This window comes from Poromitra crassiceps, assembly GCF_964638095.1.
Source record: "Poromitra crassiceps genome assembly, chromosome: 3".
NCBI lineage: Eukaryota > Metazoa > Chordata > Actinopteri > Beryciformes > Melamphaidae > Poromitra > Poromitra crassiceps.
The window spans coordinates 55664970-55677780 of NC_139625.1; the positions used below are offsets into that span (position 1 = coordinate 55664970).

Consider the following 12811-nt stretch of genomic DNA (forward strand, 5'->3'; position numbering starts at 1 on the left):
GAGCAGATCGAGAATGACGGGTTGCTGATTAGTCAACTCGCAGTCCCCAAGACCGGAGTCTGCACACACACACGTACACACACACACACACACACACACACACACACACACACACACACACACACACACACACACACACACACACACACGTAGGCTTACAGCTAAATTAATCAAACCCTACTGATATCAATCAATGTGCATAAATAAAAGACATGAATACATCATCATCGGCAACATCCGCGACGACAACGAGTCTGCATACAGACGGGAGGTTGAACGGTTGGCCCTCTGGTGCGGTCAAAACAACCTGGAGCTGAACAAGCTCAAAACTGTAGAGGAGCCCCCAATGTGCTTTCATTGCAGAATTCCATCTTCAATTTTGAGTGTATTTACATCTAAATCAGGTGAACAGTGTAGGAATTACATTACATGTTAAAGGTCCTATCCGTAAATTCTAACTATTACTGACACCGGTGGCCACTAGAGTAACTGCAGGCAGCAGGTGAACGAGCTGACGCGTGGGCACCATACTCGCACGCGCACAAGCAGCTGCCTGGCAACAGCAGACTGTTGGTTGCTTTGTAACGTTAACTCAAAAAAGTCACTTGAAAACGGCAACCCCGACAATTTATCGGTCAGATCAGCCTCGAGATGCCCAGGAAGGATTCTGGATGAATTATCGGACTTTATTGTTGCATGTTTGGTCGTTTTTTGGCTTGCATTGGCGGCGGGAAAATGGATAGGATATTCCCGTTACCGTGAGCCAGGAACTACCCTGCTTCCACTGTATTGTACGGTACCGTGTAATGCCTGGATTTGACCAAACAGAACAATCAAACAATGTTTCAAAAGCATAACAGTAACGTTAGGCATATTTACGACTGTTACATTCATTATCCACACAAGACGGTAATGTTATTAGTGGAGCTCGGTGGTAATTTCTATAAATGTAAATCAATATTAGTTAGCCGCGATTAGCATCAAGCTAACATTATACTAATGTGCAGTCCCAATGCAGCTAACTGCAGTCAGAGCCTTCTTCCCCGGTACCGTCTAATAGTTGACCAAACTGAACAGTCAAACAATGTACCGTAAGCATAACAGACAGTAACATTAGGCATATTTAAGACTGTTACATTCATTATGAACACAGGACGTTGGCCGCCATTTTAGAATGCCAAAAACAAGGACGCAGCGCGCCAGAGCCTCCTTCATCCCTGTTGCTATCGACAGGCTCAATCTGCTAGGCTAGGATTATGGAATCCCTATTTCCCCCTGGGTCTATGCACTCTTATGTTTTTATCTCTATTATTTGTACCATTTCTTTTACATATTTATTCTGCAGTCTAAAGTATTCTTATCACGTTGACTGATGTAAAATTTACTATGCACTATTTACTATGCACTGTATACTGTTGCTGCTTTATGGAGGCAATGCCCTAATTTTTTTACTTGAACTCGATCACTCCTGGAGTGTGTGTCTCTGTGTCACCTGATGTCTGCTGATGTTGACGTTTTTGTACTATATGTCCATATGCCTGCTGCAAACCAAATTTCCTTCGGGATATCAATAAAGTTGAAGTTGAAGTTATTAGTGGGGCTTGTGGTAATTTCTATAAATATAGCTAAATCTATTAGTTAGCCGCGTATAGCATCAAGCTAACGTTATAATAATGTGCAGTCTCACTGCAGCTAACTGCAGTCAGAGCCTTCTCCCCCGGTACCGTCTAATAGTTGACCAAACTGAACAGTCAAACAATATTCCATAAGCATAACAGTAACGTTAGGCATATTTACGACGTTACATTCATTATCAACACAAGACAGTAAAGTTATTAGTGGGGCTGGGTGGTAATTTCTATAAATATAGCTAAATCTATTAGTTAGCCGCGTATAGCATCAAGCTAACGTTATAATAGGCAGTCTCACCACCGCAGCTAACTGCAGTCAAACAATAATGTTCCATGACCATAAGCATAATGGTAGTAACGTTAGGCATATTTGCGACTGTTGCATTACTTCACACAAGTAATGTTAGCAGAGTTTCTGACCAGGTGGTAAATCCATTAGCAAGCAGCTAACGTTATCTGGTCAAAACCACATTACAGCAGCTACAAGCAATAAGGTCCCTCCATGAACCGAAAACACAGTCCCGACTCTAGTTTCCCCCCGATGTCGGTCACATTGCTGCTGTCTGGCCAGACAGGCTAGATAAATATTATTATAAATTATATTTATAAATATTTATAAATATTTATTTATTTGTGTGTGGACTTTTTGTCCGTGTCTGTGTTGTTGTTTGCTTTTGCTGGCAGCTAGCGACAAACGTAACGTTAGCCACTTCCTGTTAGCCGTCTTCTTCGTTGGTATTTCCGCCGGAGACATGAGGACAAGAGGCAGGCTCGTGAAAGCGCATAACATCACATCCACCAAATTTGCCGGGAAAGTATAACCTGTGACCAGCATGAAATTCCTTCAATGTCTTTGCAATGGGTGAACGCAGAGAGACGCGGCTCATTTTTTAAGTTCAGGAACGGCGCATTCTCATTGGTAATAGAACTTAACTGGACAAACTAACATAATCATCCAATCGTCCAATGAGTTCTGATGCATTTGGTTGAATATGAGCAGATAATATTGCCAGAAACACGTCAAAATTTATCCTGCTGCTGTTGTCAGTAGTCACATCATCAATAAATGCAAGGGAATCAGTTCTATGAACAGTCCACGCGTGGACATGCCTGCTCTGTGATTTAGAACAGATTGAAAATGAGATTCATTTTATGTTCTTCTGTCCTCTGTATGATGAATTTAGACTTTTCGAGAAAATGAGCTTGTTATACAATGATTTCTTTTATTTGGATGATTACAAAAAACTTGAATTATGTTTTAGAAAAGGAGTATTCCATACAGTCAATTTTATTTCTAAAGCAAGGGAAAAGATAAAAAAATATGTTGTATATTTGATTTGAGTTCTGTAATGTGTATATGTACATGCATAAGTATACAGTGTATGTAAGTATGTATGTATGTATGTATATATATGCATTATGCTTTTGTTGATTTGTTTACACCCCATGCAAGACTGTTGTTTTTAGTGTCTTATAAGCCCATGCGGGCTGGGCACCCTGTGTGCATGACACTTAAAGCCCCAATCAGTAAGATTTTTGACATTTTTTACTGTAATATAAGAGTTTTTTAGTCATAGGACATGGTAGATTGACTTGTAATAGGGAGACTCTCGACTTTATTTATCCCACACCGCCCTCCATTGGCCAGCCCTGGGACTAAGCAGGTTGTCTGCCACGTCCCGTGGCAAGAAAAAAGAAAAAAGAAAAGGAGGCGCGCATGCGCTGTACAGCGGAAGCGCTGTCTTCATGAAAACAAGGAAGTAACTCGATTCGGATTTGCTATGAAAATGATGTTTCATGGAACTATGGATTATTATTTCATCACGTGGTGAGTACCCGATGTCACAACATGTACATAGAGCTTTCTGCCGCTGTGTTTTGTTGACTTTGAACGGCGATATCGTTATCGATACTATTGCACCCAGAGGGCGCAGTTTCTCCAATAGCAAAACTTGGAAAACTTACTGAATGGGGCTTTAAATAAATATCTATCTATCTATCTATCTATGCCGGAGTCAAATTCCTTGTATGTCTACATTCTGATTCTTATTCTGAACACATACACATCTAAACAAACAACTGAACACACATTGCACGTCTCAAGAAATCTTCATGTATAGTTTACACTGATAAGGGTCTGCAACAAAGTGTGTGTGTGTGTGTGTGTGTGTGTGTGTGTGTGTGTGTGTGTGTGTGTGTGTGTGTGTGTGTGTGTGTGTGTGTGTGTGTGTGTGTGTGTGTGTAGGTGTGTAGACTGAACATGAGTTCAGGTGTGCAAAGGGTTGGTTACCTTGAGCAGATAGACAGGGATGTTGCTAAAGTCCACGGGGAGTTTGAGAAGGAAACGAGCCGAAAATTCTCCTGTCTGGAAGATGAGAGGTGGGGAGAAAGAACATTATAAACTGTGCTGGCAAAGTCTTCACACCGTGTACAACATACATGTCATGAGGCAGAGACAAGAGGCCAGTGGCACTGGATGATTAAATGGCAGTGATAAGCAATGACGGCTTCTATTCACCTTATGTTCATACACGAGGGTGGGCCAAATTCTTCCGGGTTGTGTTAACACTTCCGGCGGTCACGGCACGAAATACAAAAGAACGTCAGAAGAAGAAAATTGTTTTTGTAGCAGACAGTGCAGGGGGTAAAACGTTAGGGTTGTACTACAACCCGGGTTTTACGAGTGAGAAGGAGAGCTCTCACTCTAGTGCCATAATCGCTGCGTATGCAGCCCACTGGAAGACTGTTATTTTTGCTCCAAAAATGACTTTTATTTATAAAACCGACCACCCACCAGTAGGTGGCGTGGTGCCCCCTGGGGCTGAGGCGGCCACCCACCTCACCCACGTGACTACGTCACGCCCGCTCAGCCCAGGGATAGCCACTCATTCTTCCAGCCCACTGAGAATCGACGCAACCAACGACGCATCTACGCAGCAAGGCTGGGTAGTGAGAGCTCTCCTTCTCACTCGTAAAACCCGGGTTGTAGTACAACCCTAACGTTTTACTTCGTTTCGAACTCGAGCTCTCACTCTAGTGCCAAATTCAGGGAGCACCCCTCAGAGCGACCCGAGAGGCATCGGTGAACCATGGCCACATGGCAAACGTTCATGCCCGACCGTATGACATTTGGAGCGGCAACGATACTACCTTCTTGCCACTGACAGTACCACATGCACGAAACGCGAACCGGACATGTCGAGGCTGTAGTACCTAACAAACCTGTGATGAGAGGACCATGAGGCCACAGCGCACATGTCCTCCACCGAAACACCACGCAACAACGCGGAATTATGTCGCAACGCCTCGCGTAGAATGTGCCTTGATACCCTCCGGGGGTACCTTACCCATGGCAGAGTATGCCAAAGCAATCGCCTCCACTATCCAGTGTGATAAGCGATCCTTGGAAAGGGGCCCACCCTGGGCCTTCTGCCCAAAACAGACCAACAACTGGTTTGTAGTGCGTAACGAACGCGTCCTGGCCACATAGGCCGAGAGCGCCCTTACGGGGCACAGCATGTGCAAGCGCCTCTCCTCGCCCGAACTGAACGGCAGGGGACAGAATGCTGACAAGTCTATGACCATAGACCTAAAGCTGGCGTTAATATTCTTAGGTTGATAAGCCGGGTTAGGTCGCAACGTAACTGAGCGGGCCTCTACCGCAGTGGTGACGGTGGTAGCACCGTCCCAATCCTCTCCGCCGGACATCTCCCCTTGGGGGGTGTCCTCCTGGGGGGGATCGACCAGGGGGTCATAGGGGAAGAGTTCGCCCTGCTCCAACATGGGATGCATGGGCTCGTCACCCCAACTCAGACCCTGCTGCTCGGACTGGTCCGGAAGACCCTGAGCAGCGGGTGCCTCACCTCCGACCGGGCGGTCGGACCCCGCGGATGCACCTCCCTGGGGGGCGCGCCGCTGGGCGGCAAGTCCTCTTCGACAAAGAGCGCAGCTCTTGCTCGTAACTCGCCCAGGTTGAAGCTGTCACAGATGCTGCAGAAGCTAGCCTTCAGCAGCGCCTGAGCTGCGTGCTCATGCCCCAGGCAGAACACACAGTCATCGTGCCGATCAAAACCGGCCAGCGTAGCATCACAGCTATCACAGCACCTGGCTGTCCCCCCCTTTCTCTTGGCCGCCGCCTGGTTCATCGCACGAGTTACGCCAAGCTAACTCGCAGCAAGCACCCGCAGGCTGTACCAGGAATTAGTGGGGGTTGTACCGTGTAAGCTAGGGATGTCAATTTTCGGTTAATTTCACTTTCGATTAACCGATGCTAATAATCGATTAACCTATCGGTTAATTCATAATTTTTTAATATTATTATTATTATTATTATTATTGATTATTAACACATTCACTGCCAGCCGTTTTTCAATACTGTAGTTAGCTTCTGCCAAGGTTTTTTTTTGAGGATTCTGGCTCATCTTTCAAGAGCCGAGGATTCGTTTCTGTTAGGATTTTGTGAACACACAATATCTCAAAAGAACTAATAGAATGTGTGCTTTCTCTGTCTAAAAGAGTTAGTTTGTAGAGTTAGTAGTTATGTAAGCATTAGCAGTTGAATACAGCATGGTTTCAGCGTCTGAAAATTTATTCTGAGATAAACGGCTTTTTGTGAAATTCGATAGAAGAGTCACTTTAACCATTCATTTTTGGCATCAGTAAGACGTCAGACATCTAAACAATAGTTTTGAACAGTCATTTCCTCCATAACAGCAGGAAACACCCCTCTCCTGCAAACTCCTCCCTCCGTGTGTGTTCTTCTTGGCTGCAGCGGGCGTGTCACAAGCTCGTTTCTGTTGCTGCTGTAACCTCGCGTCACCAGGCTCACTGCTTTGCTGCTACTGTGCCTGTCTGCTGGCGGCCGCTGGGCAAGTCTGGATGGGCTCGCTCGTTTCTTGGAGTTTCGGTTGAGAGCTTTGATGAAGCTTTTGCGATTCTGGTCATATTTATGCTGCGTGTTTCAAAGTGTGTTCCACCCGTAATCTATTATGCAAATTTGCAATCCCGCACCGCCAGCAATCAGCGCGAAAACGAAAGCGTTTTCGCCAATCCATTTTCATGAGAATGGCTTCCTCACACTGCTTTTTGCTTGCCTTCCTCTAGTCAGGAGAGCACTGTCGCCACTTAGTGGGTCGGTGGAATGGGTTGTACACGTTCGGTGGCTCCAATATTTATAAGAGATGTAAAAGGGTTAGATGCACATCCCACGGTCAAAAATAAATACATCATTTTTTTGACGTATTAATACGTCATTGGCAGTCAACCGTTGGATTTTTTTTGACGTATTAATACGTCATTGGCAGTGAACGTGTTAAAAAAAAAAAAATTTTTTTTTTTTTAATATGAACTGATAGACCGACAGCAATAACCGAACAACGACGTTAGCGACGGTTAATCGATTAACGGTTAACCGTTGACATCCCTAGTGTAAGCTAATTAGCAGTAAGCCTGCAACGGTAAAGGTAGCCGAAGTGCTACGCAACGTCAGATGCTAGCCGCACAGGTGCGAGCTGGCTATCTAGCTAAGCTAGAGAGCACGGCTCTTTAGCTACTACTCTCTCTTAACGTTACTCCAGCCGGAGTGAACGTGTGTGCTCTACACGGAGGTAGCCTGCACCTAATGTGCTAGCACCCAAGATACTAACTGCACGGGTGCAAGCTAGCTATCTACTCAGCAACTGGGTGCGTTACCCCGTCCGGGGATGCAGCCTGCTATGTTAGCCTATTGTTCTGTGCTAAAACAGTGATACGCTATTCGCACGTATGCAAGCTAGCTTTCACACTTTGAGAGCGGACTTTCTAGTTAGCTCTCAAGCCTATCTCTATCGTCACCCCAGCCGGGGGGAGACGGAGCACGCTACACAGCGGTAGCTATACAGCTGTTAACTGCAAAAGCAAGACACTCAGCTTTAGATTAACTTGTTTCCGACGCCGCTGGTGAAGAGAACAGGATCCGGTCCCCGAAGCCTGAAGAATCTCGTCCACACAATCCTCTCGAGGTGGGCAATAAGACGGAATTAGCCTAGCTTTTAAGAGCGCAAACTTGAGCTAACACGGAGCTTCTGAATAACACGTCCTCAGCGCGGCTGGAAGAACGATGAGTGGCTATCCCTGGGCTGAGCGGGCGTGACGTAGTCACGTGGGTGAGGTGGGTGGCCGCCTCAGCCCCAGGGGGCACCACGCCACCTACTGGTGTGTGGTCGGTTTTATAAATAAAGGTAATTTTTGGAGCAAAAATAACAGTCTTCCAGTGGGCTGCGTACGCAGCGATTATGGCACTAGAGTGAGAGCTCGAGTTCGAAACGAAGTAAAACAAAGAACGTAGCCTACTACTTTGAGCTCGGTACACAGCAAGCAAGCGGAGTATCCACTGTTAGCCAGGTCAGATAACGTTATCGTCAACAGTGACGAGCACTTTCTTGTAAAACATACCTGGATTCCAACAAAGAAAGCTTCAGATGGTTTTCTCTCCTCTGAGCGCAGCGCGAGCCACTTACGTCTATAAGACCCGCAGACGTTGCGAGAATTAACGAGCCAGTCACATGGCGTTGCATTCTTAGACATTGCGTTTGCTTTTATTTCATATGTTACATACAATTGGCTAAATTATTAGTTAATTCAGAGTTAGATGATATTGGAGCAGCGGCCTTTTTCTTTTTCTTAGCTGGAAGTCGTGACACAACCACACAACTGGTTCAAATGGGCGTGGCTACATAAGGTGAATAGGTAAAATGTTAAGATATTATTCAGTGAATAGAAATACCATTTCTCTGTGGGAATATCTGGACATATAATAATATTTGCTGAAGTAATCTTTCCTCACAAGAATATGAGATCATCTTCACCACAGTGACTGGTTGCTGGCCCTAAAACCACACGACCTTGCCACATTCAGCACCAACTTAATCTGCCATGGATCGGTGGATTTCACACACACCTATGGAGCGACGATATGAAAACCTTAGTGAAAATCTTTATAGATCAACCTATGGAAAAATACTCCCATGGATTCCCGAGAGGGGGGAGAATGAGAATCCCACCCAGACAGACCTAAGGAAACCGACACATGGCAATGGAAATACGACAACGACTATGGAATGTGTATGCGGCAAGGTATGCAAGAGCCGGCATGGTCTGAGGATCCTACTCCTGGTGAGACGCAGGAGGAGCCAGGCCCAGATAGTGTCCTCTAGAGAGAGAGTGGCGTCAGCAAGACTCATTAGCCAATGAACAGCCAGGAATGGGTCTCGCGCTACTTTTGCATGCTAAAATAAAGCTGATAATGTACAATTTGATTCAAGGGATGAAAAACCCTTTCAAAGTACAACACAAACTGTCTATTTTGCTGCAACTCGACAGTGCTGCTTTTTTTACTCAAGAGTTCCAGGGCCTTACTTCCTGGGAAAAAAAACTGGTCCATTGGAGTGAATGGAGATGTCGGAACTCTTCTATTATACGGCTCTGGGCCCAGAGTCACCCCACAGTGCCCAGAGCCTCCAGGTGATGAAGGCACCAGACCCACACAGACCATCAGAACATCGCCGGGTGAAGTGGCCCCAAGCTAACGAGGAGGAGGAGTGGCTGCAGTTCGACGAAGACGCTGATTCCATCTTGGAAGCAACAGCCAAGGGTGAAGCTGATCGACGCCTCCAGACAATGACCACTATCATCATCAGCCTAGCAGGTGAGAGGTTCAGGCTGGAGGAGAAGAGAGCAAAGAAACTCCCCTACACCATGAACAACATAGCAAGCAAGATCCACCAGCTTAGGCAGGAACTGAAGAGCTTGAGGCGGCAGTTCAAGGAGGCGAGGCAAGAGGAGAGGGGACCTCTCGCAGAGCTGCGTAGCATCAGCTGCAGGAAGCTCACAACCTTGAGGAGAGCAGAGTGGCACAGGGGGAGGAGGAAGGAGAGGGCAAGGAAGCGGGCTGCCTTTCTAGCAAACCCATTTAAGTTCACAAAACAGCTGCTGGGGCAGAAGCACAGCAGGCAACTTACCTGCTCTAAAGCGGAGATCGACCGCCATCTCAGAGACACCTTCAGTGATGAATCCAGGGAGCAAGATCTGGGTCACTGCAAGTCCTTGATTGATCCACCTGCACCAACTCTGGTCTTCGATGTGAAGGAGCCTGGCTGGAAGGAGGTGCAGGGGGTGGTCAAGAAGGCAAGAGCAAGCTTAGCCCCAAGAAAGCCAGGGAGAACAAGGGGGACCTGGTTGTGCTGAGGCTGGACTTAGCAAACGCCTATGGGTCTATACCAGAACATGTGAGCAGAGTGGAGCGTGGAGCGAGCGGGGGGATTTTGGCTTGAGCAGTGAGCGGGGACCAGAGTGGTACCGGAGCGAGAGTTGGAGCTGCACCGATCACCCGCTCAGTCCCGCTCCAGTTTCGATCACAACATGTTCGAACCAGAATACATCGGTGCGTGGCCATGTGCACGCCCACTATTTTCTTGCCAGCTGCTGCGAGACGAGAAGGAAGAGAAACTAACATGCAGCTGACTCTGCTGAGCTCATGTTATTTGTAGTGAGCAATGCCCATTGCCCAGGCATTTAAACGCAAATAAAACACCCTGGCCTTTTTATCTTTTTTATTCTTTTGAGCGGTGAGTGTGAGCGGGTGAAATCTGTATGGAGCGGGGAGCGGTCTGGAGTGGAGCGGGCGTGAGCGCTGGAGCGGGTGGAAAGGGCCGCACCGTGAGCGAGGAGCGGTAATTATCACCGCTCCACTCCGCTCACATGCTCTGGTCTATACCCAAGCTCATTGAAGAGTAGTCTCGCTGGCCAGCCTCCCCTCCCTTCCGTGAGCGGAGTCTGGCAGCGCTGGTCACCATTCTGGAATTGAGATGGGCGGCGCTTAGCAGCAGTGCCCTTGGAAAATAGTTTCCAACAATCCAACTTGCCATTTTCAGCATGTAGCAACAAGCTAGCGTGTAGGTTTCTGCCGTTAGCTTGCTAGCTAGTTAGCGTTGTTGTTCTCACTGCGGCGGCAGGGGACTGTTTACAGCGACACACAGGGAGGAGGGAGCAGAAGCCGCTCTGATTGACATGGTCGGAGCCAATGACAGAGCTTCTTAAGCGGGGAGCGGAAATCCGGCAGCGTCTGAAATGGACGCCTCCAATGGGAGAGCAGCTGTAAAGCAGGGGAGGGCTTATGCCAGTAGCCTGTTTCCATGTAGCCAGACTCCTCTCCCGGAAGGGAGGGGAGGCTGGCCAGCGAGACTAGTTGAAGAGGCACTGAACCGGCATCACATCCCAGGCAAGTTCAGGGGCCTTATCTTGGACTACAACAACTTCAGCCTGAGAGTCTCTTCTGGGTCAACTACCTCAGAATGGCACAAGCTTGAGAAAGGGATTATCACCGGATGTACCACTTCGGTGATACTTTTTGTGCTTGCCATGAACATGCTGGTGAAGTCTGCTGAGGTGCAGACTCAGTGCAGAGGGCCCCTCACCAAGTCCGGAGTGCGACAGCCGCCCATCCGGGCCTTCATGGATGATCTGACAGTGACAACTACTGTCTCAGGGAGCAGATGGATCCTGAAGGGCCTCAAGGAGCTGATCACCTGGGCTTGCATGAGTTTCAAGCCAGTGAAATCCAATCCAGATCTCTAGTGATGAAGAAAGGGAAGGCCTTCGACAAGTTCCACTTCGCACTTAGCAACACCCATATACCACCCATCACCGAGAAATCTGTGAAGAGCCTGGGGAAGGTGTTTGACTGCAGCCTGAGAGACACTGCATATATTCGAGCCACCAACCAACAGCTGGAAGTCTGGCTAACTGCAGTGGACAAATCCGGCCTACCAGGCAAGTTTAAGGCCTGGATGTACCAACATGGCATCCTCCCAAGTATTATCTGGCCCCTCTTGGTCTATGAGGTCGCAACATCCACAGTGGAGGACTTTGGGAGGAGGGTCAGCAGGTTCCTACGGAAGTGGCTGGTACTACCTCGGAGCCTGAGCAGCATCACTCTGTACAGGCAGAACAAGCTGAAGCTCCCTATCAGCAGCCTGAATGAAGAGTTCATGGTGAGTGACCTGTACTAGGGAGGTGCTGCAATAACGAGAGTCCTGCGACCCAAAAGTCTCCAAGGCTGGGATTGAGGTCAGGACGGGACAGAAGTGGAGGGCAGCAGAGGCTGTCGATGTCGCAGAGTCACGGCTAAGGCACAGGGTCCTGGTTGGGACAGTGGCGTGTGGAAGAGCTGGCCTGGGTAGCAGCAAAACCCCTCAATATGACAAGGCAGGGGAAGGATAAGAGGTCGCTGATCCAAGAGGAGGTGTGAGCATCAGTCGAAGAGGAGCGAACAAGCAGGATGGTTGGAATGCAGCAGCAGGGAGCCTGGACGAGATGGGAGCAAGCAGTGGAGCGCAAGGTCTCGTGGACCGAGCTTTGGAAAGCTGAGCCCCATCGAATAAAATTCTTAATCTAGGCTGTCTATGATGTTTTGCCAAGCCCATCCAACTTGTTTTCCTAGGGTAAAGTGGAGTCACCAGCTTGCCCACTGTGCCTGGAGAGGGACCCTGGAGCACATCCTCAGTTACTGTCCAAAAGCCCTGGGTGGAAGGCCATAGCGGACACCATCTGCAGCAGGATTAGCCACTGCAAGCGCCTCCGCCCAGTGAAGAAAACCATCGCTTTTGTCAGAACTGGGGAGAAGCCTCCATCAGCTTGCAGGACCACCTCCTCTGGCCTGCTAGCAACAAGCCTACATCAGCTTTGAGGACCACCTCCTCTGGCCTGCTAGCAACAAGCCTACATCAGCTTTGAGGACCACCTCCTCTGGCCTGCTAGCAACAAGCCTACATCAGCTTTGAGGACCACCTCCTCTGGCCTGCTAGCAACAAGCCTACATCAGCTTCCAGGACCACCTCATCTGGCCTGCTAGCAACAAGCCTACATCAGCTTCCAGGACCACCTCCTCTGGCCTGCTAGCAACAGTGCAGAATTGGGAGCTGAAAGTCTACCTGGGGAAGCAACTGAAGTTCCCAGAAACTGATGCCATAACAATGCTAAGGCCAGATATGGTGCTGATCTCAGAAGCCTCCAAGCAGGTCATTCTCTTGGAACTCACCATGCCTTGGGAGGACCGTATCGAAGAGGCCAACGAGAGGAAGAGGGCAAAGTACACTGAGTTGGTGGAAAAATGCTGAAGGTGCAAGCCCATTGAGGTAGGATGC

General features: G+C 48.1%; 1 protein-coding gene across 1 annotated transcript in view; it reads right to left on the reverse strand.

Moving 5' to 3' along the window:
• The window catches only part of babam2 (BRISC and BRCA1 A complex member 2), a 154230-nt gene that overhangs the window by 87130 nt on the left and 54289 nt on the right, over positions 1-12811 (reverse strand). Inside the window, exon 6 of the mRNA XM_083633875.1 lies at positions 3922-3996. Within this exon, the coding sequence (XP_083490001.1) occupies positions 3922-3996 (75 nt within the window). The remainder of the gene's footprint in view (positions 1-3921; positions 3997-12811) is intronic.